This window comes from Conger conger, chromosome 4 (assembly GCF_963514075.1).
Source record: "Conger conger chromosome 4, fConCon1.1, whole genome shotgun sequence".
NCBI classification, from domain to species: domain Eukaryota; kingdom Metazoa; phylum Chordata; class Actinopteri; order Anguilliformes; family Congridae; genus Conger; species Conger conger.
This window is the reverse complement of record NC_083763.1, coordinates 68,776,898-68,802,503: the sequence shown is the minus strand read 5'-3', so window position 1 is coordinate 68,802,503 and position 25,606 is coordinate 68,776,898. Positions and strand designations below refer to the sequence as shown.

Sequence of the window (25,606 nt, the reverse complement as noted above, 5' to 3'; positions counted from 1 at the left end):
AAGCCTCAAAGCGTCTGTCACTCTGTTAACCTGTGTAACATGTCCGTCTCTTTGTCAAGCTAACACATCTGTCATCTTTTGGCTGTATTTACACGTGTGTGTGTGTGTGTGTGTGTGTGTGTGTGTGTGTATGTGTGTGGTTTGTTCATCAGCATTTGTATCTGTATTTATGTGTACTTCAAAGAGAAATGTAATATTAATAAATGTGACAGTCTGTAAATGCAAAAGCACACACATATATGCAAGAGAACATGAAATAGACTTCCTGTTCCAGCTCATTGTCTGTTGTACGCTTTATATAATTAGTTCACATTTTTGTGATATTGACACAAAGCCATTGAAATGCAACGCTTCATGGCATGAATTAATGAGGTCCAGTTTGCTCTGTGGCCCCCTTTGACCCCAGTTTTGTAAGTCAGGATGGCCTTAGAAAGTGCCTGTTCAAATTCAGCCATTGTCCATCTGACATAACTAATTTCTACTCAGGCATTCATTAATCATGTTTGTAGTCTCTTTGTCTCTGTCTCTAGCATGAGTAAATGTTACAGCACCCAACGAAAGGTTGCACTTATCTGTCCTTACAACAGGACCAGTGCCTCACTGCTGTTCAACTGAGTGCAGGAGGTAATTCTGGACCGTCAAATAGAAACGGTCATTCAGGAGGTACAACACTGCTAGTGGTCTGAGATGGACATTAGTAACACAACACTATGTCTCTCTCTCTCTCTCTCTCTCTCTCTCTCTCTCTCTCTATCTCACACACACACGCACACACGCACACACACACGCACACACACCTTTTCTCGCTTCTGTTGCAGGGAGTTCATGGGATACATCCAGCGCTACAAGTCGTTCTTCGCAGCGCTGCCAGAGATGCTGTGCGAGGGGGAGATGGTGGTGGACGACTTCTCCTGCTGGAGCGGAGAGGACGTGGTGCAGAGGTAAGACAGAGAGAGTACATGAGGCCGCAACAGGAAGTGCCCGCTCAGGCAATCTCACTCCATTTAAGAGGATCTTTCTTTATTAAAAACTGTGCTATTTCAGTATTTTCACTCGACAAAGGAAATTACTGCTTGTCCTTAACTTTGGCTTGTGAACAAACACATACATAGTGTGCATTCAGAATGTCTGGAAAGTAAATCTAAAACAGAACATTCAGTGTGTTTGGCAGGTAAATCAAAGCCAGTGTTAAAAGGACACATGTTGATTGAATCCAGGCGTACCTGTATGATGGAGATAATCTCGCCATTGCCTTGACACATTCTATTTTATTCTGAAGATCAAAAGTTTAACTTGTCTATCTCTGGTCACCAATGGCTTATTCATGTGTTTGAAGTCAGGAGGGCAGGGATAGGTATTGTGAGTGTCGATCCACAGACAGTGTGAGACTGCAGGGTTTAGCGCTAGCTGAGGCTAATGCTTTAGCTGCAGCTGTGTATGAGAGAGTGTGTAAGGGTGAACAGAGAGAGCAGGGTCTCCTGGGATACCGTGTGGGGTCCGGTGCTTCTGTTAGGCCCTCACATGGAGAAATCGCTCCTCTACACATTTCTGGTTGGAAAGGACCTGATTTCTAATGAGCTGATCTGAAGGGTGTGTACCTTTGTTGGATATTTATATCTTTGGCTCTTTCTGAGACGGTCACAGGTCAAATCATACTAACAATGCTTTTTGTTTGATTTCTTTTTTTGTTTTGTTTGCTTGGTGGTCTGGCCTGCACCCTTGGCTCTGGTTACCATGGATACTTAAATCTGGCTTGGGCGGAGGGTCAGCCGTATCGATGGGAGGGGTTTAGAATAAGCTCAGAATAAGGCCAATTCTGCTTTCAAGGCCGTTCGTCATTGTGCATTGTGGTATTACAGCTGTGTGCTTTACATGTGTCACACATGGGAAGTCCTGTTAAGATTTTTTTAAAATAACACCCTCGCCACCCCTCCGTTTTTGGCTTCCATCCTGTCACGTCTTGATTTATGGGGGTTGGCCTCGCTCGCAAGACCAAGAGGACCCCTCACACCCCATGCCACCGCGGGCCCATCCAAAAAACGTTCCCCCCCCTGTTATTGTTTTCATTTTTTTACCCCTCTCTCCATACGCGGTCGCTCCCAGCTGAGTCGGGTGAAATAACAAACACTCCCCCTGAGGGACTTTGCTCTTTTGTCTTCGTCTCCTCCGTTAACATGAGGGCAGATCTGCCGATGGGAGCGCGCTCAGCGCTGAACATAGTGCAGTGCTGTACGTGACTCTACCCAGGTCATGGAGCAAACGTTTCTAGCACAGACATCAGCGGTTCCCAACCCTGTTCCTGGACATCTACCAGCATGTAGGTTTTCACTCCAACCCTAACACAGAACACCTCATTCAACAGCTAGAGAAATGAGCTGCCAATTAGTAGAATCAGGTGTGCCAAATTAGGCTTGAAATGAAAGCCTGCAGGACGGTAGATTTTGGGCACCACTGGATTGGGATTGGGAAACACTGGTGTACATTATAATCAAAACCAGATGGGACCTGGCAGGTGGTTTACAGAGAAGTCAAGCCATCCAGTTAGAGTAAATACACAGTTGATGCGTGGTGGGTAACCCAGATTGTGATCCACTGTGTTTCAGAGTGTGAGTAGAGTGACAGAGAGAGAGATTCATGGGATACCCTCTTCGTCCTGGATCCTGTGACTGGGTGCCCTCTCACCCCGGTGCTTTTGGGAGTGAAGGGGTATGTGTGTGAGGGGTGTATCTGTCCTATAGGAGAAGGGGGTTTAGGGATAGAATGGTCCATTGTAAAGGGGGGCCATGTGAGGCTCGGTTTGGCTGGGGGACCCCAAAGCCGGGAAACAATGACTCCCCTATTTAGCCCCTGTGGGAAAAGACAAACCCTGGGGAATGGGCCACCCAGCCAATCACAGCGCAGATCAGTGCTCACCCCACCAATCATAGCGCAGGTCAGCACTCACCCCACCAATCACAGTACAGGTCAGTGCTCACCCAGGGCCCAGGAAAACCCCTGCCGCCCAGGCTAATCTCTGAGCATGTGTGGAAACAAAGGCCACAGTTTCACATACTGACACATCCAGGCCCCGCAACCTCCCACCCCATCTCCCACTCTCATTCTCTACCTCTCTCCCCCTCTCATTCTCTCTCTCACCCATCTCCCTCTTCCTCCTCTCTCCCCTCTCTGGCTTCCCTAGTCTCTCTCCTCCCTCTCTCCCCCCTCATTCATTCCCCCTCTCCCTTTCTCCCCATCTCATTCTATCCCTCTCACCCATGTCCTTCTTTCTCATTCTCCCCTCCTCTCTCCGCTAGTTCTCCTCTTACTCCCGCTTTCTCTCCCCTTCTCCCACTCTCCCCGTCCTTCTTCACCTCTCTCATTCTCTCCTCTTCTCCCTCTCTCCCCTGTTCCTCTCTCCCTCTCCCTCTCTCTCTGTATCTCTCTCCCTCAGCTCCCCACTGCCGGTGTGTTTGTGCTCGGTGTGTGTGCCAGCTGTTGCCCTCGTGCTCGGCTGGTTTCCGTGGTTTCGGTGCAGTCTTGTCTTTTGTTTCGCACTTCTCGGGGATGCTTTCTCCCTTTGGCCTGTTTCACTGCGGTGTTTGAGGAGTCACACATCAGGAGCAGACAAGTGCTCACAGGCTCCCCAAAATAAGCCCTCACTGTGTAAATATGAGGCTGATGTGTTGATATACATCTGTTCCCCAAGATACGTGCGCCCCTACTGTGCACACACAAGTACACGCACACACACTCTCACATAAACGTGCACACACATACGCAGATGCTTCAAAGCATGTCAGCGATGCAGATAAAAATGAACGGCTCATGAACAGTAGGCTTTTATGAAATATGAATCTGGAGCATGGTGGACAGATAGGGTTATCATTAGTATAATAACCATTTTCACCACCATCATCATCATCATCATTCCCATTCCTATCATCATCACCTCTGTCATCATCTTCATCTTCATCACCACCTGATGGCAGGAGAGGTCTTTGTGTGAATGTCTCAGTCCCCCACCAGTATAAGGACATCTGACCTGATGGATCTAACTGCATTTCCTGTGGCACTGCCACAGCACGACAGAGTGGCCATCGAAGATGAATATTATCAAAGTGGGGCGACAGCCCATGGGGGGGTTGTGTGTGGAGCCTTACAGACGTGCGGCGTGGGTGGGGTGGGGTAAAGAGCGTTATGGACAGAGGGAGGGGAGTGGGGTGGGGATGTTCACAGTGACACAGAGGCACACTTGGCAGCTGCTGACTCACGCTCGGTAGGAGTTAGGGGCTGTTTAGAGACACATCATGATTAATGGCCCTCCCGTTCCCCTCTCGCGTCCGCAGAGCCGTCAGATCTGTGGAGTGCGGGTGAAACGGAGAAGTCTTTTTGGGGTGTTTGTGTACTTATGAGAGCAGAGAATGTTCTAGAAGCTGGAGCCAGGAGAGCAAAAGGCCAAGGTTTTCGTTGGATGACGCTGAAGAAACAGAGTGTGTGGGGGGGGGGGGCATTCTCACGATCCGGGTAACGCTCTCAGAACACAAACAGCCGATGACATGGCTCCCATTTGAGGGGTGTCCCAGTTTGTGTGCGTTCCCCCGCTCCGTTTGTTTCTGTACCCCCGTACCTGGCCTGTCTGTTCGTCTCTCTCACTGTGACGTTTTCCCCAGAGCGACACATGCAGTATGAAACAGGGCGGATCTAGTTTTGGAATGTTTTGCTTTTTAATAAAATCTGTTTTGGAAAGCGCTACTCCCGAAACACATTTGTTGACAGGAGAAGACAATAAGGGTTTTGTCGTAGTGTCAGAATACCAGGAATTTTTGTTGGGGTATGGCAATCCGTTCACCGCAGAGACATCTGGAATCCATTCTGCCGTCAGTGGGCATATAGGCTGAGAGCACAGCTTTCACACACACACACTTTCGCAATATCACACTCTCACACTCTTACACACATCCTTATACCCACTTTCACAATATCACACTCTCACACTCTTACACACATCCTTGCACCACACACTGTCATAATATCACACTCTCACACACTCTTACACACTTTCACAATATCACACTCTCACACTCTTACACACACCCTTATACACACTTTCACAATATCACACTCTTACACACATCCTTATACACACTTTCACAATATCACACTCTCACACACTCTTACACACTTTCACAATATCACACTCTCACACTCTTACACACGCCATTATACACACTTTCACAATATCACACTCTCACACTTACACACACCCTTATACACACTTTCACAATATCACACCATCACACTCTTACACACATCCTTATACACACTTTCACAATATCACACTCACACACCTAAACGCACTTGTACACACTTTCACCATATCACACTGCTACACTCTCAGAATATCAGTCTATCCTCACAGTACCCCTCACACTTACAAACACACTCTCATGTCCTCACGATACCTCACACACTCCCACACACACGCTCACACATGCTCATGTTCTCACAATACCCCTCACACTCCCAAACACACTCACATGCTCATGTCCTCACAATACCTCACACACTCCCAAACACACTCACACATTCTCATGTCCTCACAATACCTCACACACTCCCACACACACACTCACACATTCTCATGTCCTCACAATACCTCACACACTCCCAATCACTCACACATTCACATGTCCCCACTGTACCTCAGACACACACTCACACACATTCACATGTCCCCACTGTACCTCAGACACACACACACACACGCACACACATTCACATGTCCCCACTGTACCTCAGACACACACTCACACATTCTCATGTCCCCACAGTACCCCTCACACTCCCATGGCCTGATGCTCTTACATCCCCCCTTGATCACATGACCTCACTCAATCACTCTTACTTCCTCTTCCTCTCTCCCAGGCTTTGCTTGCAAGAGGCCAAGAGCTGCAGATCAGTTTGGGGTGGGGGGGTGGTGAGCTCCCTGCCTGGGTCTCCAGGAGTGCTGAGTCACCAGAACCCAGAAGGAAGTGCCCTGCTGGCCCATGGAGGGGATTGGGGTGGCCTGTTCTAAATCAGGGTGCTTCCTGGAGTTTGGCCTTATATAGCCTTCCAGCGCGGTCATGACGGGTTGGCGGGGGGATTCAGGAGGGGCGAGAGGCTCTGTTAGACTGGGGGTTGGGCTGTTGCCTCTTTGAGAAGATGACTCTCAGGATATCCAGTCATGGTAGATTGAGGAGAGTTGCAGCAATAGAAGGACACCCTCAGCGCCTCACACTGGCTGACGCCCCTTACTGCATGCTGCTCCTCAGGAGTGACCCTTGCCCACCAGCCCTCCCAAACCCCACCCCGACTGGGTTAGGGGCTTTCAGGGCCATCAGGGGTGTAGTGCTTGCATTGGGTGGGGCGTGTGAATTTTTACGTTCCTACCGTCTTGCAGGAATGAGGAAAAGTGCCGGTGCCTTGGGGTAATTTAAGTGACCCCGCATGTGGAACAGTTTCTGTGCATGGCTGTGTGCTCACAGGCCTTTGTTTCTGTGCCAGAGCATGTTCTGAGTCCCAGTCCTGCTCATGTTTAAGTGTTGTTTCATTCCTACACCATTAGCGCTTGGAAAAAACCCCTGCATATGACAGCACAGTGGGAATGACCTCACAGCACAGGAAGGGGGAGGGAGACCCAGTTGTCTTTTTTCCATGGAGGGCTCTCGACACAACGTGGCAGCACTGGGAACCGGGGCAGAAGTGTGCTCTTTGAAGCTGTGTCTGGGGACCGTGAGGCTTGTTCTCGAACCCTGGTCAGAAGGTTCTGGAACAAAAACTGGCCCTTGTGTAAGGGCTCCTCTTTGATCACACAGAGGCACAAATCGAGGAGAGGGTGAATGGGAATGGCACTGGAACTAACCAGAATGTGGATTACGCCAAAAGACGACAAACCAGAGTTTTTAATTACATTTCAAGCTGTTTCAATAGAATCAAGGCCTGAAGGCAAGGACAGACCACCACTGAGAGAGAAAGAGAGAGAAAGCAAGAGGCAAAGAGTGGGATAGAGTCAGCAAAAGAGTTCCTTCTCACTCCATGTCTCTGTCTGTCACAAGCCAAAGCCAAGCACTTCCTCCTGGGAGAGGAGAGGGAGAACAGAGAGAGAGCCTGGCAGCAGCAGGAGGGATGGAGCAGAGGGAGGGATAGAGATGAACGGATCACATTTCTGGTGGGAAATATGAGGGAAGTAAAGTGCTGTGTCATCCAGCACAGGATGAAAAATGAATAACCCTTGTGTGCGTCTGCATCATAACCGTGTGCCATGTTGTATGCCTGGGGGCACTCAGCTAGATCTACTGCGCCTGTTCTGCTTCGGGCATGGTTCAGATATACTGACTCCGGCTGTGAAATCACCACCTCTCCTCCTAGCACAAAGGAAGCAATAAGACTGTCCTGTTGGGTCCCTTCAGAGTGCCCTGTGAATGGGGAACAGTGATTTATACTTTTATTTTCAGAGGGATGTCTCTAGTGTTAGGGAACTACGTCTGAATTGTGTGCACAGGCAGGTACAGTACATACACACACACACACACACACACACACACCAAACATAATATTCCTCACTCTGCCAGCCTTGACTACGGTATGTGAATCTTTCTGGTTGCCTGGTTACCCCTCAGTGTATGGGAACCTGTGGAAGACTGCAGTAAAATGTGTTGCTTGCCTCCTGGTCCTCCTGATGAACTGTCTCAATGCCAGCTGGTGCTGCATGAGATGCAGACTGAAGACTCAGCTCTTGAGGCCAGAGGACTGCTCATTATATTACATTATTGGCATTTGGCAGACGCTCTTATCCAAAGCAACGTACAGTTGATTAGACTAAGCAGGAGACAATCCTCCCCTGGAGCAATGCGGGGTTAAGGGCCTTGCTCAAGGGCCCAACGTCTATGCAGATCTCGTTGTGGCTATACCGGGATTAGAACCACCGACCTTGCGTGTCCCAGTCATTTACCTTAACCACTACGTTAAGGCACCCATGACTGAGCCCTGTGGTCTCGGATCAAATCCAGACCGTACGAGCTTTCGGTGATAGATGATGATGTGTGATTGGTGTTTGGGTCCCCGGGGTGCAGGAGCGTTTTAGTCAGTTACGGGTCGGCGCTTCATCACTCTGTAATGACCCCTGCTGGTCGATTGGGTGCCTGTGAACTGCAGCTTGGTTCCCTGCCCATTGCACTTCCTCCTTTAGATCGTGGTATTTTTATGGTTTCCGGTTATATCTTTGGTTTTATGTTTCACAGGGCCCCTTATGGATGCCGTCAGGATGCACTTAGAGTTATATTTTGGTTCTTGATCAGCATAGTTCAGTTGTACGAGTGCCATAGTTGCATCTTTGCTCATTGGTCTGGGAATGTTGTTGCTTGTGTAATCAGATGAACATGCTGCTCTTCCTCCGGTAGTTTCAGGTTCTCTGGAGAGGAGTACCTGCTAAGTGTGTGTAATGTGATATAGTCAGCTGGCTGCAGCCACAGTGACACTCTTTATTGTTGAATAAACTGTTAACAAGATTTTACACTCTCCATATTATTGTACTGGGATAGTGGCTTGTAGTGTGTGTGTGTGTGCGTGCGTGCGTGCGTGCGTGTGTGTGTGTGTGTGTGTCGCAGCCTGGCTGGGAAGGTGTCTCTAGGACCTCAGGGCATCCCCTCCGGATCGATTAGGACCCCTTCTCACCACCACAGAGTGAGGGGCTTTCACCCCCTCAGCCAACCTCACAAACCCCTCAAACAAATGTGAACAACTTGTGAGCAACAGACAAACTGTTATCGCTTGTCCCTGGTTATGATTCACACTGTATTGTACATCGCTCTGGATTACAGCATCTACCAAATGACTATAATGTAATGTAGAAAAAATATCGACCAAGTGCCTGTTGCGTCACCCACTGACTATCCATGGGCTTGTGACAAGTGTTTTTCTAAACGACGGAAGTCAAGTTTACAGGGAACTGCCATGTTATACAATTTTGAGCCAAAGACTGGGTGGCCAAGTGCTGCTCCTCCACTAAGCTTGTGAGGTGGCAGTGATGCAAACTGACTGTTTGACTGTATTTTTACCTTATTCTTACTATTGATATGAAAGGGGTTGCTGAAACATCTATACTGGAGCCAACGGCAGTGGCACTAGAGAGCAGAATTTCTGAACAAGACCAGGAAATGAGAAGTGAGGTAAGGGCGCTGGGGCCTCCGCAGTTCTCTGCCTCCCTCACATGCGGGGAAGGAATGTGACCATCGACCGACGAGCCACGCAACCTCGGGGACCCCCTGCCCACGCGATCCATATAAACCAAACAAACGAGCGCACAATAGAACACCGAGCGCAACCTCTCCGCCGCCCGGGACTGCCGTTCCCCCACCGCCTCTCTGAGCGTCCCTTTTGTCTGTTCGCGCTGTTCGCTAAGCGCCCCTGTTGTTGTACCTTGTGTAAAGGATGTGTGAACAGAGCTGTGTCTCTCTGTTGTGACAGTTCCCTGAAATACCTGAAGAATAGCGGTTAGCCGCGTGAAACACGGCGCAGTAATCGCATTGCTGCTGGGCGGTGAGCGGCGGGGCCTGTGGAAGACAGCGGGGCCCGGGGGGCTTAATTGGGGACACGGCAGCGTCGCGTGTGGATGAACTCCTCGGTCCTGCTGACCCACCGCTGCGGCTCCATGGTGGCTGCTGGGGAGGCTGTGGCTGGCTGCTTTAAGGCTCGCTGATCTGTATGGAGAGGAGAAGAGGGGAGAGGAGAGGAGAGGAGGGGAGAGAAAAGAAGAAAGGAGCATAGGAGAGGGGAAGAGTGAGGAGGAGAGGGGAGAGGAGAAGGGAGGAGGGAGGAGAGGAGTGGAGGGGAGGGCAGAGGAGAGGGGAGAGGAGAAGAGGGAAGAGAAGATGAGTGGAGAGGAGAGAAGAAAAGAAGAAAGGAGCATAGGAAAGGGGAAGAGAGGAGGAGAGAGGAGAGGGGAGGAGAGGAGGGGAGGGGAGAGGAAAGGAGAAGAGGAGAAAAGAGAAGGGGAGAGGAGAACAGAGAAGAGGAGCGAAGTGAGGAGGACAGGAGAGGAGTGAGGAGGAGAGGAGAGGGGAGAGTGGGTCTGTACCTGCTGTTTTGAGGACTGATAGAGGCGTTTGTTCTTCGGGGCTGCAGCCCTGCCAGGGGCAGCCCTGTGGTCCTGGGTCAGCAGTGCAGCCATGTGCATGTGTGTGTGCATGTGTGAGAGGGAGAGAGAGAGAGGGAGAGAGGAAGAGAGGGGAGAGTGACAGAGGGAGAGCGGGTGACTAGGGGTGAGCGGGACAGGGGACAGAAGTGGGGGGAGTGAACAGTGAGGAACACAGAGAGAGAGTGCATACTGTTATAACATGATGACTGATTTCCTCATACCTGGGTTTACATTAATGGCATTTGGCTTACGCTCTTATCCAGAGCGACGTACAGTTGATTGGACTAAGCTCCCCTGGAGCAATGCAGGGTTTTAAGGACCTTGCTCAGGGGCCCAATGGCTGTGCGGATCTTATTGTGGCAACACCAGGGATCGAACCACCGACCTTGCAGGTCCCAGTCATGGACCTTAACCACTACACTACAGGCCGCCCTGTATAAGATAAAAGCGCCCAAGATAAAAGTGAGGTACATTGTAAATCAGATTTTCAGACTCACTCAGTTTACTTCTCTATGTACAACTCGTGAAGAATGCCATTGTCAGCATTTGTTGTGCCATTTTTTAATAACTCTCATATAACTCCAGTTTCTCATATAACTCTCCAGTGACATCACTGCTAAAATTATTGAAAGTATTGAAAGTATCATTATGTAATGGAAACAAAATGGTGTATGAAAGCTGCAAAAATTGCATACTTGTGACCCGCACTGGTACTTATGTACATAATTCCAGCATAGTTGTGCTTACGTAAATAATTCCATTTTCTTTTCTATCATAAAACTGCAGCACTGTTGAAAGGAAAAAGCACTGTTTCCCCCACATAGAGCTGCACTGTAAACCTGAGAACACTGCTGAAAAGAATCAGCGGGAATACTCAGACTTTTTCTGGAAAGTTGGAAAATCCTGCTTTGGCTTGGCAGCAGATTTGAAGAAAAATTTGCAACTGCGTCATTTCCCCTGACATTTGTAGATTGAGAATTGCATTAGAACGGTTAGCTGGTGAAGGGAGCTCTGGAGGTTGAAAGGTGTGCGTTCGTCCCGGGGGATATAGGATGTCAGCGGGGTGGGTGACTGGCTCCCCCTGGATCAGCGGGGAACTAAAATGGCAGTGCTCCTGTGGAGGGTTTCCAGTAAGGGAGCGTGTCTGACCCCTTCTCTCAACACCCTGACCCCTCTCTCCTCTCCTCAACATGTGTGCGTGCATCCATGTGTGCCTGTGCCTGTGACTGTGTGTGACTGAGAGACAGAGAGAGAGAGAAAGAACCTAGTCATATTTGTAATTTTGTTTTGTGCACCTACACGCATGTGTGTGTGTGCAAGAGTGTGTGCAAGATTTTGTTGTGTGTGTGTGTGTGTGTGTGCGAGAGTGTGTGTGAGATTGTGTGTGTGTGTTTGAGTGTGTGTGAGAGTGTGTGCGTATGTGTATGTGTGTGTGTGTGTGCGTGTGTGTTTGCAATAATGTGTGCGAGATTGTGTGTGAGTGTGTGTGGAAGTATGTGTGTGCGTGTGTACATGTGTGTGCGTGTGTAGGCGTATATATGTGTATGTACGCGTGTTTGTGCGTGTGTATGTGTGTGTATATATGTATGTATTACCCTGTGTGTTCTGAGTGTGTGTGCGTGTATGCACACATGTTTGTGCGTGTGTATGTGTGTACGTGTGTGTGTATCTGAATGTATTACCCAGTGTGTATTGAGTATCAGTCTCAGTACTCTTGACTGCTGGAGCTTCTTGGGCCTGGCACAGCCCCGTTAGGCATCTCAGAGTAAAGGGTCATATTTTACTGGTCTGGATCTGACCCAGACCACAGAACTTCTGCCCTCATCCATCACTGTGAGGGACGGACAGAGCCAGAACCCTTCAGCTTACCCCTTACCCCTTCCTCTGGAGCCCACACACAGTACATAGTACACAGTATGCAGCACACAGTACACAGCCTGCAACACACAGCACTCAGCACACAGCACACAACACACACTACACAGTGCACAACACACAGTATACAGCACACAGTACACAGCACACAGCACACATCACACAACACACTGCACACAGCACACTGTACACATCACACAGCACACAACACACAGCACACTGTACACAACACACTGTACACATCACACAGCACACAACACACAGCACACAGCAGACAGCACACAGTGCTCAGCACACAGTACACAGCAGACAGCACACAGTACACAGCAGACAGTACACAGCACACTGTACACAGCACACAGCACACTGTACACAGCACACAGTACACAGTACACAACACACTGTACACATCACACAGCACACAGTACAACACACACTACACAGTGCACAACACACAGTACACAGCAGACAGCACACAGTGCTCAGCACACAGTACATAGCAGACAGCACACAGCACACAGCACACAGTACACAGTACACAGCAGACAGCAGACAGTGCTCAGCAACACAACTCTGGGGCAGCCCAGCCCCTGGAGGACTGAGGAGGGCTGAGGTCTTCCCTCACCCACAGCCCCGTCAGTGGCCTACACTGCCACTTGGTGGACAGTGAAAGCTTAGAACAGGGCTCTCAAACTACCTAAAAAGAGCCGAAGCTCTTTTTTCCGATGTCCTTTCAATTGGTAGTCAATTTAGGCGTTGTAATCGAAGTGTGCACAGTAGGCTCTTTAGCCAATCAGTGGCCTAACCTAAGAATTTATGTGCAGGAACACATCAAAACCCAGAAGATACCCCCCCCCCCCCCCTCGGATTTCAGTTTGAGATACCGCCTACTGCGTGGGGCCCCAACAGACCCAGTTTATCTCAGGAGCCCTTACGACCGAGCCAAAATCTACAATTACTGTCAAACTCTGACGTACGTGCTGACATTTCATACCGGCTGTAATTGTGTACAGTTCACGTTGTGTTTCAGCTCTTCCTTTGATAGAAATCCTGAAAGCTGTGATGTTACTGTTGAGTGCCCACGGACCGTGATTCACGTTTTCAGCAGTCGTAACATTTTCTCCCACAGTGCTGCTGAGCGTCTGATTTAGCGGGATTAAGTGATCCTCGCTTGCTTGTTTCTTCTCCTGGCTCTTGTGCCATTTCACACAGTGAAAATATGCAGGAGCAAATTGTTCCATTAAATAACAGCCCCCGCGTTATCCGCCCTTAATAAAATACAGTAATGTCAATAACATCGCTGGTGTCATAATGCAGCTGAACATGTGAAATGTGACTGCCTGCCAGTGACAATATTTATCACGGCAGAAATTCAACCAGACGTGATTTACCACAATGCATCGCTGTTATTATATAGCCTATTATCCAATTTAGTTCTGTCACATTACATTACGGCATGTGCTCTCCAGACTGCTAGGGATAGATTTACACAGCCTACAGTAAGTGAATACCCAGGCAGTGAAGCGCTCTTTAGAGAGGACGCTAATAAAAGCACCTTTGTGTTCTGGCTGCGAGTGAATGCAGGAAGACGGGGCGGAGACAGAGTTCTCGTGGCATCATTGTCTAGCGTTAATGCAAATGGCTGTGGTTTCTCCTCCACATTTTAGTCTTTATACAGAGAGGAGTGTGACTGACTGTGCTCCCAGAATGCACCTGGCAGCAGAACTCTCCGGTCTCTTCCAGAGCGCCTCGGCAGGGAGACGGAGCGCAGGCGCCCTCAGTCGAAGGGCTCGGGTTTATTCAGCCCCGGCGAGGGGCGAAGCGCGATTAAAACGCTTTTCCATTCCCAACCGCTAATCTGCTATATCAGCCACTGAAGCCCTCACCACAACCAGTAACCGTGGAGACCTAAACCACAACCAGCAACCGGGGTCGTAAAACGAGATTTTAAGTGTGACTATGGGACTGAAATAATCGCTGAGAGGTGTTTGCAGTGTAAATAACGTTGTGTCCCTGAGTGAATGCTAGCGCAGTCATATTCAGGTGTTCAGTGTGGCAGGTGGCTAGTGTGACAGCCCATCTGGTCAGTCTGGATGGAGAATAACTGGAGTGACCGATCTACGTCTCGTACTGAGGGAGGACTTGCGCCCCCGCAGCCCCCCCCCCGAACGCTGCCATGGCACGGGGCCAGGCCCGGCCTGGGACCCACGATGACGTTTTTCTCCAGAGAAAGCCACTTACACACAGCCGTTCAATCAGCCCAGTTTCCTGTGTCCCTGCCTTACAAACCAGGCCCAAGAGAACAGCCCCCCCCCCCCCCCCCCCCGACCCCGCCATTTTAATTAGGCATGATTGCTTCCCACACCCACCAGCCCGCTGTAATGGGGGGAAAGTGATAGAGGATGTGGTTTTGGGGCCTCGACTCAAAGCCCTTCCCTTCCCACGTGTGGCTGTGTGGTCCTGAGCACGACTCTCTCACACGAAATCTCAACCAATCGCGGTGTTCGCTGTGAAGGGCAATGTTGTCTGATTGGTGGATACTCATCAGTAATTGATAGGAAATGTTTGCTCGCTCCATCCACTTTTTTGCCATATGAGGTGATCATCATTCTGCATCTTTCTCATGGCACTGATGCACAGCCTATAAAACACATGCAGGCCCAGGATATGAACAGCTTCCCAATGCAGAGAACTCATGTAAAAAAGGTTTAAAAAGCCTTTATTGTTTGGTTATGTCATGAGAGAATAAACACAACAACGAGTGTTGGCAATTTCAGGCCTTCATCAGGGTACATATTTCCCAAACTAACTGTGCTTCATAATACCAGATATCCTCTGACCCGATACAGCCCGGTTGAGTAGTGCCACAACTGGGACCAGAACCCCCGTCGCTCCCTTCCAGAATCTTCCTTATTCCATAGCACTGCGAGCTGTAATAGCTACAAAATAAAGCCGTACTGTGTAAATCCACTTACCCCACTCACACCCTTTTGGCTTCTTCTTGTTCTGGGTTTGTTTGAATGTTTAAATTCTCTCCTGAATTTCTCTGTGGGATGGCTGGAGCAGTAGAATAGTATTGCAATGCCACGTGTGTGTTCTAAAGACTGAGATTATTGATAATGCATCTCTGCAACGTCGTTGACTTACAGTCTTATTAACGCTGGCAGGGTGGTATTCGTGCTTTATCTTTTATAATTGTCTGTTTAAGGATGTCAGATTTTTCCATCACCCTGCCAGTTAGTCCTAATGTGGCACTAGCAGCCCTAAAATTATATCTGCACATATTCAATTGTGTCCTGTGTACTTATTCAGGGGTGTGAGCGGGGTTAAGGAAAAACGTAACCTTGTTCATTAACCCCACTCACAGTTAAGCAAATAACCAGACGGAAAAACACACAAGGGGTGATGACATTACTGTCCCCCGGGCGGTGGAGGAGTTAATAGGCACTTGGGCTGGGCTGCGATTTTAATAGCTGCCACCAGGTGGAGCCTGTGAGCTGGGAATGGAGCAGGTGGGGCTCTGTCTATCCCAGGCAGGTACCACCTCTTCTGCAGCTGTGCTGTGCAGCTGTCACATACACGATTACCCTCAGCATTGCTGTCCTTCAACGGCTTTTCATTTCTGTCCTCGCTGGAGTTTGATCTTACCTGTCTACATGTTCAGGCCTCAAGATTCTTTGGAAAGGAAGATTCTGGAAAGGACAATCTGGGCCCTCCTTTAATGTGCCAGTTTGATTAATTATCAAGGAAGTGGTTTGAAGTTGAAAAATGAACCTGCATTCAAGACATTCAGAGGTTGCTTGATGCCACATGCCCAAAGCACAAAGGACATTGCATTAAGGTGCTAAAGGCTCAAGTTGGTTGCTGTTGGGACTCCCAACACCTAGGTCAGTATCACACAGCAGACCTGTCTTTGACCCTGTAAAACAGTTGAAAACCTGTGTTTAGAACAGGTAATGGTACAGGAACTGGTAATGAAACTATTGTATCTTAGCTGAGAGCACATGTTTCTGCGAGGGAAGCAAGGGGACCACCAAGCTCTTTCGTGTGAAGCAGTGTGCTGTTCTTCTGCTCGTGTCCAGTCTCAAAATGGCCGCCCGGGCCCACAGCCCCAGTCTAATACGTGCTGTCAGAGGAGCTTGTCCTGGCTTGCCCAGCCTCAGGCACCTCACAGTTAATAACATGTTATCTCCGTTCTGACTAACAAAGTCTCTGTTTATAGTGAGAGGGAGGGGGGGGGGGGGGGGGACCGGAATCTCTAAATGTGTCTTTTATAAGGTGGTTTGGTAGAGTTTGTATACGCTGAATTAAAGCAGCTCTTTAAAGGTGGGCTTGTTTGGAAGCGCTCCACAGCTGTGTGTAAGAACGGAGTTGAGTTTGAGTGTGAGGAGGCTGTCGATATGAGGTTCAGCTCTGCTCTGTGCCCACGGCTCTCTTGACAGACCTTATGGGCTTAGACTGGAGACTGGAGGATCCCTTAGACTCTGGGTAACATACGCACACACTCATACACTCATACACATACATACACACACACTCACCATCCACATCTCAAATTCACCTTCTCCAGAACACCAGGGGAACACACTCTGCCTCCCCCCTCTCCGGCTCAGCACACACAGGATGTGCACCCAGGGCCCACAGTTTGACGCGTTGCGGTGACGTTGCCACGGCACCCAGGTGTGCAGCCCCAGGCTCCCTGTGCCCCGGCTCACCTCCCCTTTAACCCCTGGGAGGTTGCCAGGTCTGCTGCCCTCCCCACCTCCCCACAGAAGAAAAATAAAAAGCCCCTGCACTGCTTCCTGGAAGCTGCATTTTTCTGGCGACCCTGTCCGGCCAGGGGTCAGCTCCGTCAGGTAGAGGGATTAGCCGGCCCGCGCCGCTCCATCATTCCGACACGGCTCTCCCGAGATGGCCGCCGCGGACTTGGCGCTTGCTGCTCCCAGTGCACATATCTTCCTCTGCCCTGCTGTAGTTAAGCCTTACCTTTTGAACTGGAGCGAGAAACAGGAGACTCATTCTTCTGCTCCGTAAAGGAATGGAGAGTGGGGGGGGGGCGGTTCTCATTCCTGAATCTTCCGCAGGTGTCTCCCGCCAATTATTATGATTGATGCGGGAGCCCCGCCGTGACCCGCTGTCGGGACGCTGCCCAGCATCCCCCTGATCCTCAGCCTCACAGGCCCTGATTGGCCTGTTACGACCCGCGTACTAAAGCGGTTCATACTCCCTTTTCTGTTGTTGGTGAAATCAATCCCTCGTGGCAGATAGCAGAGGATTTAAAGACCCCGCCGCACATTGGCACGTTCCTTGAGTACGGTGGTGAACGCTATCCCGGCTGCTGCCATTAGGGGGCAGTATGGGAGCTGAACAGTGGCCGGGAACGAACCACACAATGTCATGTGGAAGCCACTCGGGCTGGTTTAAATCTGCCATGCACATCAGGTGAGAGATTTCTGCTGATGGACTAGTGGTGGATAATGAATCCAGGCTGCCGTGGCAACAAGAGTGTCATTTACATGAATAATAAGAACTTATGAATCTGTGATGAGCAGTTTTAGGGTTCTCATCACAGATGTCCCTCAGTGAAGAGGGTAGGGGAGGGCGCTGATGTCGGTGTCGCTTCATAATGGCGACGGCTGGTTGTCGTTGTTGATTGTCGTGCTGTTCAGTCCTCCTGTGATATCAAAGGAAAAGAGCATAAAATTAAGTTGAAGAAAGCCGAAGTTGCAGTGTGATGGCTTGAAATACAGGATTTCTCAAAATTATATACTTTTTATATACTTTTCCAGCATTCAGAATATGACTTTTCCTGCATTCTTTTACTCCAGTTCCCTTGTCTGTAAACCTCTTGACCCCTCCCATACCCTTTCACACCAGATTTACCATGACGATAGCTCCTGTCCACCAGTGAGGGGAAATGTAGCCCTCCATTTTGAAACCCAGAGATGCGGTTTAAGCTAGGACAGTGGGAGACAGTGCCATTGCTTTTTTTCCTCACATATACAATGCCAGAAAAAAAAGAATAAGTGCTCTTTGTTATGTGACAGCTTTATTTCTCCCTAATTGTTGACATTTAAAAGCATTTTCAAATCTTAAGTGTATTAAATTGCAGCTTCTAGTTATCTAGCCGGCATTTAGTTACACCTACTGCAGTGGCATTAGGCCCTCTCTTGAATGGGGGGCTTTAACTAGTCAACTCGTCAAATTGCTTTTTGTTCTTCTCCTCCGGGTAATGTAGGGTCAGTGTTTGTCATCTGTGATACTCTCTCTTCACGTTGATTAGGTTTCTTTTCTTGGGCTTAGAGAGCTGGCTTTGTGCGGCTCAGAGCCGCAGAGGAAAGCTTTTGCCTCGCTTTGTCTGAGGAGCGGGTATGACCTTGGTGTCTAAGCGTTGCTAAGAGCAAAGTCGCGCACGCTGAACAGATTCATTTTTGTATGGCAGGTCAAGGTGTGGCTACCTTGCACTTCTCCAAGTCCTAGTTTTCAGTGAAACAGGGATAAGCCGCCATAAGTGACAACAGAGATGTTAGGCCTTTGAATAAAGACCCCTGTAGGAAAAAGGTGGGGTAATCACTGATTATGTACAGGTGGGATCTCCGCCCACAGAAACCCCCGTCACGATATTGCTTGACAGCCTAGTGAGCAGTTGTTTGTGAGCCGATCGTTTCTTTTTGAATGATACGTGCATGTTTTTACCCTCAGGTTCATTAACAACAAAATGGCTTCTCCCCCCAAGCTGTAAGCTGCACTTTTCACCGGAGGGCTCTGTGTCGTAATGAGCCATTCCTCCGCTTGGGCAGGTGCTGGCTGTTGCACACAGCTTCAGCGGTATCAGGTAGAAGGTTGACCTTTGACCCCGGACCCCAGGGCGCCAGTGGTGCCCCAACGTTCTCTCTTACAACCTCATAAAATATGAATGATGAGGGCAGTTCAGTCACCGGGCCTTTCTGAAATTTCTCTGGTCCCATGAAAGAGGGTGGGGGGATGGGGCAGAGGATGAAAAATACCCTTGATCTTTAGTGTGGCTCTTGATCTTGGTGTGTGTGTATGTGTGCATGTGCGTGCACGTGTGTGTGTGTGTGTGTATGTGTGTGTGCATGCGTGTGCATGTAAGTGTGTGTGGGCATGTGTGTGAGAATGTGTGTTTTTGTGTGTGAAAGCGTGTGTGTGCATGTGCGTGTGCTTATGTTTTTATGTGCATTTGTGTATACATATGTTTGTGCGTGTGTGTGCGCAAACATGTTTGCGTGTGTGTGTGTATATACATGTATGTATGTGTGCGTGTACATGTGTGTGTGTGTGTGTGTGTGTGCACTCCCCCAGGTAGCCATTACGCTGTCCGAGCGCTGCACGGTTTGCATCTGCAGATAGATGTCCCTCTAATGGGCGATGGCACTTCCCGATGACTCCCCTCTCTGGAATGTGCTGTCCCTCCGTTTCGCCCGCCAGCTGCCTGCCACATGGGCACGGGGCCCCGAGCCTCAACCCCCGCCATTCCCCATGATCCTCTGGGGCTGCTGCCGCCCCTCCCGCCCCAGGCTCCGTGCTGCTCCGTCTGTGGTCAGGCACCAGTCAGCCCCCGGTCCAGTGCGGTTCTGCCCTGGATGCTGCAGCTCCTGCAGCACGTTGCTGACTGAGCCTAAACTCAGACTGCGGTCTGAAGCAGGAGCCAGCTTCGCCAGAGGAATGCGCTTCAGTCAGGAAGGTTTCCTACATGACTCGGTGCTTTTCTGGTTTATTAAAGACCTGCATCCGAACACAGCTAGCAGCGATTAACATTCTCACCACATTGGCACGGCACTGTGGCAACGTTAGGCAATGTTGCCATAACACCACTGGGAGGATGTGTGGGCTTTTTACGTGTGAAGTGGTTGGTTCACTCTGGGTAGGGTATGTGTGTGTGTGTGTGTGTGTGCGTGTGTTGTGTGGATATGTGTGTGTGTGTGCAGGGGGTTTGGTTGGTTGTTCCATAGCTATGACTTAAATGGCTTTCAGATTATAGGTCTATTTGGTTTATTTGCCAAGAGAGTGAGAAACTCTCTTGAGAGAGTTACTGAGAAACTCACTGGTCATGCCCGACCCTGTTCCTGTGCTGTTTTAGGGTTGGAGTGGAAACCTGCAGGATGGTAGATCTCCAGGTGCAGGGTTGGGCAGCCCTGCTCTAGCTGTTGAATGAGGTGTGCTGTGTTAGGGTTGGAGTGAAAACCTACAGGACAGTAGAAAATGCAGGACCTCCAGGAACAGGGTTGGGTAGCCCTGGTCTATGCAGTCTGTCTGGATCACATCCATTTTTGATGTATTTATTTAATTTACCCTTTGTTCTGCCATCCTTTATAGCCCTATTGGAAGGAATATCTCTTTTCCCAGGGTGGCCTGGTCAAGCGGCATTAAGAGAGCAGGTTTTCCATCGTCTGACTTAAAGCACAAAGACAAACAGAGCTGCCCATGGTGAGGGGAGGCTACGCGTTGCTGTCTGCCTGTGGAAAGCAGTTCCCTGGCAGCCTCCATGCTGCAGCTGCTGGTGTAATCCTCCTGCCTTCCTCCATCTCTGGACTCCAGCTTTGTTTCAGTAACACAGCAGACCTGCTGCTGAACACAGGCCTTTATGTAGACACGGGGTCACGCTCCATAGTGCCAGAGCTGCTCATGGCTGCCCTGACCTGGCCTTAACCCCTGTGTTGTCTTAAGGGTCAAAAAGACAACTATGCCACTATGTTTAACAGCAGAGAAAACTCCCTAAGTTATATTTTTTCAACTTCAAATTTGATGACAGAGTTTGTGATGAGTGACAGTTGTTTCTTCATGCAAAATAGATTTGGGGTTTAAAATTCGATTAAGCTGCTTTATTTTAGGGGTTTAGTGAAGGCGGGTCATTTTTGACCCTTAGAACAAGGGGAGTATACCGAATGTTAAGACTACACAAGGGTTAAGCGTCATGGCTTCAGGAGGCTTATTGACAAACGGCTGTTATTGATTGCAGCTCTTATTTGACATTGGGCACCGGTGGTGTCTGATGGGACTTGCCTGAGGTGGAGTCCTGTGCAGTGGCATGGTATTTGTGTAATGATGAGGAGTGATATTGGCTCAGGCAAGAGCAGTCATCTGGTAGTCGGAGGGTTGCCAACTTGATCCCGCCCTGGATGTGTTGAAATGTCCCTGAACCTCCAAATGCTCCTCACGACCTGGTTGGTGCTTTGCATGGCAGCCAATTGCAGTTGTTGTGTGACTGTGTGTGAATAGGTGAATGAGAAGCATCAATTGTACAGCGCTTTGTATAAAGGTGCTTTATAAATGTAAGCCCTTTACCATTTGCCATGATGACTGGCATCTTTTGGTTTGTGTGTGTGTGCGTGCACTCTTATGTTTGTGTGCATATGTGCATGTGTGTGTGTGTCTGTCTGTGTGTGCACACACGATGTGTGTGTGTGTGTGTGTGCGTGTTCGTGCATGTGCTTGCGTGTGAATCAGTCTGTTGGATTTCAGCCTAATTTATGGTTATGAGTCTGGTTTATAATCACACATTGGGGGGCCATTCAGAAGCAACTGAAGCTTTTTATTTCAAGGTAATTATTGTTTTTCAGGGTCAATGCCATCAGGCCAGTTAAATTGTGCGTTACAATTCCTCCCTGTGTATCTTCAGAAAGTACTCATTTTATTTTTTAATTTTCTATAATACCAGAGTGAATGAAGTTGATCATTACTTTTTTTTTTTTCCTGCAACGTCAGTCCGTCGAGCGAGGGATTCATACTGTTGTTTAATTATCAGATACTGTTAATACTGTTATACGGATGGGGTGCCAACAGTCTGTGTTTTTAGTTAACAGTTGTTCCATATGGGACTAAATTCAGTTTGCTTGATTGATAATGGGCACCACAAATATAATTCATTTGCTAAATAATCAGTGTTGAAAACATGCCAAACCCCCAGTCTGACCCAAATGAATGAATATTGAATCTGAATTTAGCATGCATCACTGTGTTATGTCGTTAAGTCGGACAAGAGAATACTGGCACAAATTTTACATCGAACCTATTATGTAACCATTTAGTACTGGTGAGTTTTTAAATCAGGAACAATTGGCCCAGCCTATGGTGCCCAAGGGTACAACAGTAGTTCCCCCTCCCGAAACTTCGGCCTGTACCCCTCTAGGCCTGCCCCATACCACTGGCACTCCACTCCAGGCTCAGCAGCTGTTGCCCAGCTGTGAAATTCCACGTTGGAAATGTGCCGGAATGATCCTCCTTGTGCGTGTGTGTAGAGTTGCATTGTGGGATTGCAGGGAGTTGCTCGGTGCAGCCCTTGATGGTTGGCGGTGCGAGGACACGGTTGCGTGGCGTCATGGAAACCGCCTGTTTGTTTGTGTCTAACTTGCGAGGCACTGCTGCTGTCTGCATTTCAGACGCATTTCTGATTTGAAAAGGCGAAGAAGTGAACGAGGCAAAACCAGAATGGACCTTCTGAACCCGCTCATGACCAATCGGGCATGTACTATAAGACCACTTCTCGGAACACAAGTGTTGTCCTTCAAATGCTGAAACGCCAAATATGTACTGTATGCCAGTTATTCTCACACAGATAATCTGTCGAGTCCTTTATTTTTTTGGTTTTAAAAGTAACTCTTTCCTCATAACTAAACTTGTTTCTAGGAAGAAAACAAAATGGCCGACTCTTCGTGGGTTGTCGTTGTATCGCCCGACTCCTGGGTAACTCCACACTCTGCTCATTTATTTGCTCAGCATGCCCAGCTGTTTCCAGAGCAGCTTTGCTTGACACGGTCTGTAATCCGGTCTGACAGGGGAGCGTTCTCCATAGAAAGTTCTGGAAGGAAAGTACTCAAATGTACAGATGCAGGGCCCCTTCTGGGCCTCGAACCCAGGGCCATGGCCCTGAAATTCACAGAAGCTTCACACACAGAACGGACTGTGAACTTTCAGGAGTGACCTGTTGCTTAGTTCTTGAACAGTGGAGCATCACAGATGCTCTTATCCAAAGTGACTTTTCAGCATTTTTACATCCTATTTGTTTTTTAATTAAATGTAGCAGTTTATTTGACACGGTCAATGCACATTGATCACATTTCTGTAAGTGTGCCAGAGTTAGCCAGAGAGGTTAGACCTTGGGTTTCATGGCTTTGGATTGTGGGAGGAAGCCAGAAGACCTGGAGGAATCCCAAGTAAACACAGGGAGAACATGCAAATTAATGTAATGTAATGTAATGTGACGTAATGTAATGTAATGTAACAACAGCAGTGTCCTTCCCGGGAGGGGGAGGCTAAGCTCTTTAGCAGTAGGACAGCACAGTCTGTGCACAGCGGTCTTTCAGTGGATCCCTATGGCTGCCAAGTGGGAGCCCTGAGATGCACTGTTAAAAGTTGAGAGACAGCGAGAGGGAGGGGGAGTCGGTGCCACGGTGAGAGAGGGAGATTTATATTTTTAAAAGCCATTTATTTGCAGACTAAACAATGAGCTGTGTTTTATTAAGACCAAACAAAAATGGAAAAATACGATGTTTACAACGAGGGACGCAACGGTAAATGGAAATGAATAATGGATGCCAATTTGAACTCCACTTAAATCATTTTTAGATTTACTGGATCTGCGTAAAACAAGAAAGAAGTGGCTATTTGTACACTCAGCTTTTCGGCATGCTTTTATGATGATGATAAATGACAGTGGACCAACCAACCGCCTGTGAATGGTTTGAAATAGTCTTGTTTCTTTGGCTTGGGGGACAGTGGTTCCTTTTCTGGAGTGTTCTATACTGTACAGTTGGGTAAGTTATTTCTTGCTCAATTGTCAAATCTTGAAGTCAAACTAATATTTGTATCATATTTTGCAATGAGATCCATGTGCCACTGTTCTGGAGGAGGCTGGTGCACTAGAAAAAATGTGTTTAGATTAGATTTCAAATATTTCTCATAAGTAGGAAATATTAGCTTGTTTTTAGTTATTGTATGCAAGTTGGAAAACTGTCACACCTCATTGGCAATAGTTATATCTCATTTTGAAAAAATGTAATAGAAATTATATTTTAAGTCTGAGCATACTTGACTAAAATACTTGATAGGACAGATTTGTTGTGTTTTGCAGTGTGGGTGAGGGTCATTAAGGCCTTTTGGGGACTCCATATCAGCATCCTGACCGATGACAGGCGGGTGCACCTTTACAATGCAGTGCAGCCTGCTCGATTCTAATGGTGTTTTAATGAGTACATAAGGGATTAATTGCACTCTATCCGACTGAAATCTGTTCCATCAAAGGAGATTTAGCTGTGAAGGTTTTACTGTGGGAAGGAAAGGTCAGGAGCTGATGTAACGTGGGAGACGGTGGACGTCGGTAATACTGATGGCACGGTTGATTTCCATGTGGAGCACTTCTGTATCGGCCTTCATTGGGGCAGTGCACCCTGGGAAACATCCAGCCACAGAATTAGCCCAGGTCTGACTCAGATGCACCATTGTTGGGCATTTTTTTTTACCAGCAGATCAATGTTAGGTTTGCTCATTGGCACCCCAAAGGCTCACAGGACATTGGCCACCAACAAACAGACATCCAGTGTGGTTTACTGTTTGGCACCTTTATTTGTTATTGGGCTGTTTTACCATATGGATCTCTGGCTGACATGTGCTGCCGAATAATTGGCTCTTGTTTGGTCATACCATGTTAGGTTAATCTAAGCTATGTGCCTTTGCTGGTAGTTGACATGACTCATTTGAGCCAAGCCTAGGTCAGCTGCAGTTGAGTGAGCAGGCTGATACACCTATTCGGGGAATATAATTGTGACGTTCATAGTGCTAGCTTTGGCTAATGAGATACTGTCTGAGAAATGAGGGGTGACATTTCTAGATCAAATCAATCAGAAGCTATTTTTAAAAAAATGTTCTCTATGGCTAACCACAGCACACCCACAAATGTGTCCGCACCTTCAGTAGCCACCGGTATCTACAAGTTCCCACACGCAGGCCGACCAGCTAGGTCAACGAGGCAATCGCTGTCAGATGTAAGAAGCGTACACAAAGTCAGAGTGCGGCCGCGTCTTCAAAGCAGATCCGTAACGGCCGTGCGCTGAGCCGTAGCTCGCCCCAAACAAACGGCGGTGCGCTCCGCCCCTCCCGAACGAGCCGGGGGCTGAGAGTGCGAGCTGACTGAGGCTCGCAGAAGGTTCTAGAAACTGCGCTCCTTCTCCCGCGTGTGAGTGACAGCCGGAGGATCTGAGCTGCCCGTCTCTGACACGGAGCATCATTAGCGAGCTGGGGGTCAGGGTTCTGCTCCAGGGGGCGGTTTGAGCGGGCCCCAGGACCCTGGGTCTGAGCCCCCCGGCCCGGGCTACAAATAAGCCCTGCCTTTGAAACCTGCGCCCCGAATGTCCTGGCTAATCACCGACAACGTTTTAAAGAGAATAATGTATGCCATACCTACAGAGAGAAGGAGAGAGACAGAGAGACAGAGAGAGAGAGAGGAACAAAGAGAGAGAGAGAAAGAGAGAGAGACTTCTGAAGGACTATACATTTGTGGCTGTCATATACACACACACGTGCGCACACACACACATGCGCGCACACACCCTGTATCGT

The 25,606-nt window shown here is 48.7% G+C and overlaps 1 protein-coding gene across 2 annotated transcripts in view; it reads left to right on the top strand.

The window, feature by feature from the left end:
- The window catches only part of gpc5b (glypican 5b), a 135,605-nt gene that overhangs the window by 47,969 nt on the left and 62,030 nt on the right, over positions 1 to 25,606 (top strand). For both annotated transcript variants that reach the window (XM_061240432.1, XM_061240431.1), the window contains one exon: positions 819 to 941. In XM_061240432.1, coding sequence (XP_061096416.1) covers positions 819 to 941 — 123 coding nt within the window. The remainder of the gene's footprint in view (positions 1 to 818; positions 942 to 25,606) is intronic.